General features: G+C 21.3%; 1 protein-coding gene across 1 annotated transcript in view; it reads left to right on the plus strand.

Moving 5' to 3' along the window:
• The window catches only part of Phum_PHUM310400 (uncharacterized protein), a gene marked incomplete at both ends in the record, with an annotated part of 1759 nt that extends 328 nt beyond the window's left edge, over positions 1–1431 (plus strand). The window contains 2 exons of the mRNA XM_002427286.1: positions 464–658; positions 1280–1431. Coding sequence (XP_002427331.1) covers positions 464–658; positions 1280–1431 — 347 coding nt within the window. The remainder of the gene's footprint in view (positions 1–463; positions 659–1279) is intronic.
• Between the last annotated feature and the right edge of the window lie 4911 nt (positions 1432–6342).

The following is a 6342-nucleotide window of genomic DNA, read 5'->3' on the forward strand; positions in this document are numbered from 1 at the left end:
AAAGTAATGAAATGAAGAAAAAGAGAGAGAGAGAGAGAGAGAGGGGGGGGAAAAGAATGTAACGGTTATTTTATTTAACTTACTTTCGACGCCTCCAAGTTTTTTTTTTTTTTTTTTTTTTTTACTGCAATTTTCTAAATTTAAAATTTTAATAATTTGATATTATTTACATACTTTTTTTTTTGTTTTTGTTTCGTTTCCTTTGAAATTAAAAGGAAAAAGGAAAACAATGAGAAGGTATAAAAAAAAAAAAAAAAAATTTCATATCTTTTTGATTACATTCATCATTTATCATTCTTATTAGATTGTTTTGACGTTATCATTACTCCTCCCCTCCCCTTTTCGCTCTCTCTCTCTCTCTCTTTTTGCATCTCCATCTTCTTCCTCTCTTTTTAATAATTTATTTGACTCCTCGTGATTATGTTAAAACTTGATTATGCAAATTAATAATTTTCAATTTCAGGTGATTGGAATGAAAGAAGTTTCGGATTAGGTTCAACCCATAGAGTCGGTTTTTTCGGTCATAGAAAAAGACTGCAATTTGCTCTTTTGCCAATAATGTACAAAATGGGCGTTATGACGACATTACTAACAGGTCTCACTGTACTTGCTCTTAAAGGATTAACAATTGGAGTGATTTTACTTTTTTTTGCTTTTGGTAAAATTTATTCACGTGTTATTTATTTCTGTAAAAAAAAAAATATTTTAAAATTAATAGAACGTAAAACAAAAACAAAAACAAAATTATATATATATTATATTCCATAGAAACTTTTTTTTTTTTTAAAAAAAAAACATGTATGTCAATGTCAAACTCATTCGAAAAAATTTAATTTGATTATTATTATTATTATTATATTTTAAATAATTATAGGGTTGGAAATTGGTAAACGATATCCGGATGTTATATGTTTAGAACATTTTTAGTGAGAGTTTTCTCAAGGTTAACTAAATAATAGAATGATGAGTTCGGTGGTGGTGGTGATGGTGGGGGTGGTACTCATCATTTCGAAATCATTTTAAACAAAACCAATGAGATAATTTTGTAATTTTTTTTTTTTACATGGAAAATGCATTAAAAAAGAATTTAACGTAAAAGGAAAAAATGTTAAATCACGTGTTGGGGTTTTTTTTAATGGCTCCCTCCCCTCCTTATTTAATTTATTAATTTATCAAAATGTATTCTTTTTAAAAACCATTTTTAAAAAAATAAAGGTGTTTGAATAGTTTAAATGATTGTAAAAATAATAATAATTATTATTATTATTGTTATTTGTAGGAAATCATTTTGTAAAATATGGAAAATTATCTGGTCACTCTTCACAACCCATTCACGTTCACGTTCATCCAAATAATGATAAACACGTGACATATACTAAATATCATGATTACGGAGGTGAAACATATTCAGGTACAAAGTTTACAAAATGAATGTATCAAAATCTGGGAAAACATTCCATTATATTTATTTATTTATTTTAAATAATAGATCCCTGGGATAGAAATTGGGAAAAAGAAGATGATAATATTTATAATGAAGATGATGATATAAGAAGAAAACCGACGTTACGAGAAAGTTGGGAGAGTTACCGAAGGAGATTTTTACAATACACGGCCGACATGTTAAAATATAATCCGTTCGATATAAATAAAAACGGTTAATTTTAATTAATTTATTTATTTAAAAAAAAAACTAATTTATTATTATTATTATTATTATTATTATTATTATTATCGAAAAAAATAAAATAATAAATAAAATAGTAATTAATTTATTTATTGAATTAAATAAAGTTTTTTAGTCGAATTAAATTATTATCATATTAAATTAATTAATAATAAACTCGCTCATTATTTTTTTTTTTTTTATGTAAAATTAATTTTTTTAATAATCTTTTTACACACACCCCCTCCCTAATTTAAAAAAAACTGTAATAATAATAATAATAATAATAATTTTATTTGGATAAAATAATTTAAAAAAAAAAAAATTTATGAAATTAAATAGAATTTTAATAAATACATTTGATTAAGTGTTTGTATATTAAAATTTTTCAAAAATTAATCGAAAAAATATTCATCAATTAATAATAATAATTATTATTATTATTATATTTTAAATTTCGAAATCGAAAATAAATTTAACAACTTAATGCTTTTTTATTTAAATAAAAAGTTTTTTTTTAGAACAAACACTTTTGTCACAACTGAATTTGTAAATTATTTTTAGTTTCAAACGTAACCTTAACACACATACATATATATATATATTCGATCTATTTTTTATTTGTTTTAATAATAATAATAATAATAATAATAATAATAATAATAATAATAATAATGGAAAATAATACATAAAATCAAAAAAAAAAAAAAAATTAATAAGATATGCTTATAATTAAATACAATCATAATAAATTTTTAATAATTTTTATCATTTTTTTTAATACAGAACAATAATTATATTCAATTTGTAATTATTATTATTATTATTATTATTATTATTATTTATTTATGAAAAAGTTTAACGGTTACTATTTGAAACATTCAAAAAAAAAAAAAAAAAACAAAACAAAACAAAAAATGTGTTACATATAAAAACATACAATCCATTTTTTTTTTGTTTTTTTGGTTTAATGAACCCCCAAAAAATTTTTTGATTTTGAGGTTTACCATATTAAAATTATTTTTTTAAAAATAATAATAATAATAATAATACTGATAAGTTTTTTTTGAAGTAAACGTATCAACGTTAAAAATTTTTTAAATTTTTTTTTCTTGTTATAATTTATTGTCGAATTTAATTATTCATTTTAAAAAAAAATTTAATAATAATAATAATAATAATAATAATAATAATAATAATAATAATAATAATAATAATAATAATAATAAAGGAAAGTACCGTTACAAAGTAAGTGTTTTTTTTTTACTGCATGTGACATTATTAACCGAAAAAAAATAAAGTCAATAAAAAATATCTGTCAACAAAAACGATTTAAATATTAACAAACAAGAAAACAACAGGACCAAAAAAAAAATTTATATATATATATATATATATATATATATATATATATATATATATTATTATTATATATATTATTATTATTAATATGTGACGTGAGACCATCGTAAAAATCCCTTCACATATCAATATTTGACTTGACTTATGTTTAACATACCAAAAACTGAGAAGTAGCGCAAATAATTAATTTTTTTTTTTTTCGGTTAAGTATAAATTAAAAAAATCATTAAAAAATGTGCGTGTGTGTGCGTGTGCGTGCGTGCGTGTGTGCGTGTGTGTGTAATTTGAATCCAAATGCAAACAACCATTCCTGGATTTAAATAAAAAAAAAAAATTTTTTTTTTAAATTTATAGAGATCGTATCTCATTACAGGTGTGCATACATTTTAAGAGAAAAAAGTTGGACTTTAAACTTCTCCCTCCCGCTCCCCATCCCCCCACACTTTATTACTATCATTAAAAAAAATAAATAATAATAATAATGATTTTTTTCTTAGGGGGAGGCGGAGGAGGAGAAGGAGGGAAAAAAAGAGAAAATTAAAAAAACGAAAACGAAAAAAAAATTAAAAATTTTTTTCTTGTTTTTTTTTTTTTTTTTTTGGTAAATTATTATATTTAATACGAAATTCATTATTATTATTATTATTATCATCATCATCATTATTATTATTATTATTACTATTATCATCATCATTATTATTATTATTATTAAATTTTTTTTTGAATTTTTTGAAATGAATGAAAATTATCAAAGCGTAATAATTTGGTCGGATTGTAAATTTAAAATAAAAAAAAAATTTAGATCGACATCGGTAACTTTCTGTTATTAAAAATGATTGATTTAAAACACAACAAACAACAAACAACGCCCAAATTTTCAAACTCAACAAACAAACAGACGAAAAAAAAAAAATTTTAAGCGTGTAGCACAGTTTAAAGTAACCTAAAAATTTTTTTTTTATTTTATTAATATCAGTTTTTTTCTCAAACTCGAACTAGCGGTTTTATTAATATATTATTATTAAATTTTTTTTATTTTTATTATAACAAATAAAATGAGAGGAAATGTAAAAAAAAAAAAGAAAACTTTTCCGAAAAAATAATAATAATAATAGAAAATTTCAAAAAAAAAAAAAAAAATCAAACCCATAATTATATTTTGACATGAATTGTTTGTAACTTCCTGTAAATTTATTGACATGCACTTTTTGTTTGTTTGTTTGTTTGTTGTTTGTCTGTGCGTGTGTTTGTTTAAACTAATTATTAATTAAATCGTTTGAAATAATATGAGAGAAAAAAAAAAAATTCAAAAATTTGGGTTTAAGGTGAAATTTTTTTCAAATTTTAACGAAGGATTTAATTTTAAACGTGAAAAAAATTTTTTAATGATTTTGAGTCATTTTAAAATAATAATAATAATAATAATAATATTATCAACACGTCATTTTATTATAGTCATTCACACGCAAACGCGTCTTCGTTATATTTTTCTAATATTATTATCTCTCTCTCTCTCTTCAAATGATAATGATGATTATATATTTTCAATTGACTCGAACTAAAAAAAAAAAAAATTTTTTAAACTCGGCCAAATTTATATCGATGATTTAATAATTATTTTATTTAAATAATTTTTTTTCTTTTAATTCTCATTCATCTTCAACTTGCAATATAAAATCGATACGGGATTTAAATTTTAAATTTAAATTTAATTTAAAAGGAAAAAAAACGGTTTAATTTTTCAGTTTCACTTTTAAAATGTTTACAAAAAAAAAAAAAAAATAATCAAAATGGCTCGAGGAAAAATGTCGCGAATTTTTTTAATAAATTAATAATAATTATCTAATTATTTAATTCATTGGCATTTGTAATAATATTATTATTATTACGACTACTATTACTATTATTATTATCATTAATCAAATGTTTTAAAAAAACGTAAAATTTTACGACGATTTAATTAATGCACACAGATGATGATGATGATGATGATGATGATGACGACACATCAAAAAAAAAAATCGTTGGGGGGTCATCACGAGTAAAATAATCAATTCTTAAACACTTTAGATAAGAAAAAAAATTTTTTTTTTTTTTATCATTCCATAGAGAATGTCATCGAGAATAGATTTCCCGCCAGGACATTTTTTTAATATTAAAACTGGAAAAACAAAAAAAAATTCAAAAAACTCCTGGAGAAATATCACTTGGATAAGACGTTTACGGTTGTATTCGTTTGTTGTTCTTCATATCCTGAGGTAAACCGGATATAATAATAAGTTTTTTTTTTTTTTTTTTCTTTAAAAATTTCGCGGGAAAATAAAGTAAAAATAATTTCGGGCAAAAAACTTTGAGGGGGATAGTTAACCCATTTAAAGATATTTAAAAAAATTTTTTTTTTTTGTAATCAAGGGAAAAAGTAATCAGGACCCCCTAACCCTTAAACAAGTTGACCGAAAACAAACCGGACTTCTTTACGTTGAATGTATCACTACTAAAACCAGTTCAAATTTTTTTTTTTTTTTTAAATCATAGTACTACATAGGTACAACAATCTCGATGGAAAAATAATAATAAAAAAAAAAAGGTACAAAGTCCACTGAATTTATCATAAATGTCATTAATAATAATAATAATACGTGTTTTAATTACGAGAATGTTAAATCGATGACGTAGTTTCATAAAGAGATTTTATTATTAAAAAAAATATAAATGTTTATATATAATGAAAAAAAAAGTATTTAAGTAGTATACAAGTAGCAAATTAGTTATCATATCAGTTAGTCCTTTTTTAAAGTAAGTTAAATTTTAGTCGTCGTTTAAGAGTAGAAAACTTGTTTTACCCCAGTTACTGTTATATACACTAACTACTCTTTAAACTTGAAAATTATTTGCAAAACATTTATTGAATTAGTATAACATGTGATATTTGTGAATGAACGTTCTGGTAGTACGCTACGATACGACTACAACAAAAACTACATTTTATTTATTTATTTATTGTTATTGTAAATTTGTTAAGGAAAATAATTTAATAACATTAAAACATAAAAGATGTCTGTGTGTGTGTTGTTATTTTGATTGAGGTAAAGTATTTTCACATTTTTTTTCTTTTTAATTGTTTAAATGATTGTTTTATTTTTTTTTTTTAAAAAAAAACATAAATACAATAAAAACATTTTTTTTTGGAAATAATATTTTATGTTTCGATTTTACAATCAATCAAATCGATATTTTTTTTTTAAAAGTTTTTTTATAATTAAAAATTATTTACCATATCGTTACAATACAAAAAAAAAAAAAATTCAAAAATT

This window comes from Pediculus humanus, genomic scaffold (genome assembly GCF_000006295.1).
Source record: "Pediculus humanus corporis 1103172107713 genomic scaffold, whole genome shotgun sequence".
NCBI classification, from domain to species: Eukaryota; Metazoa; Arthropoda; class Insecta; order Psocodea; family Pediculidae; genus Pediculus; species Pediculus humanus.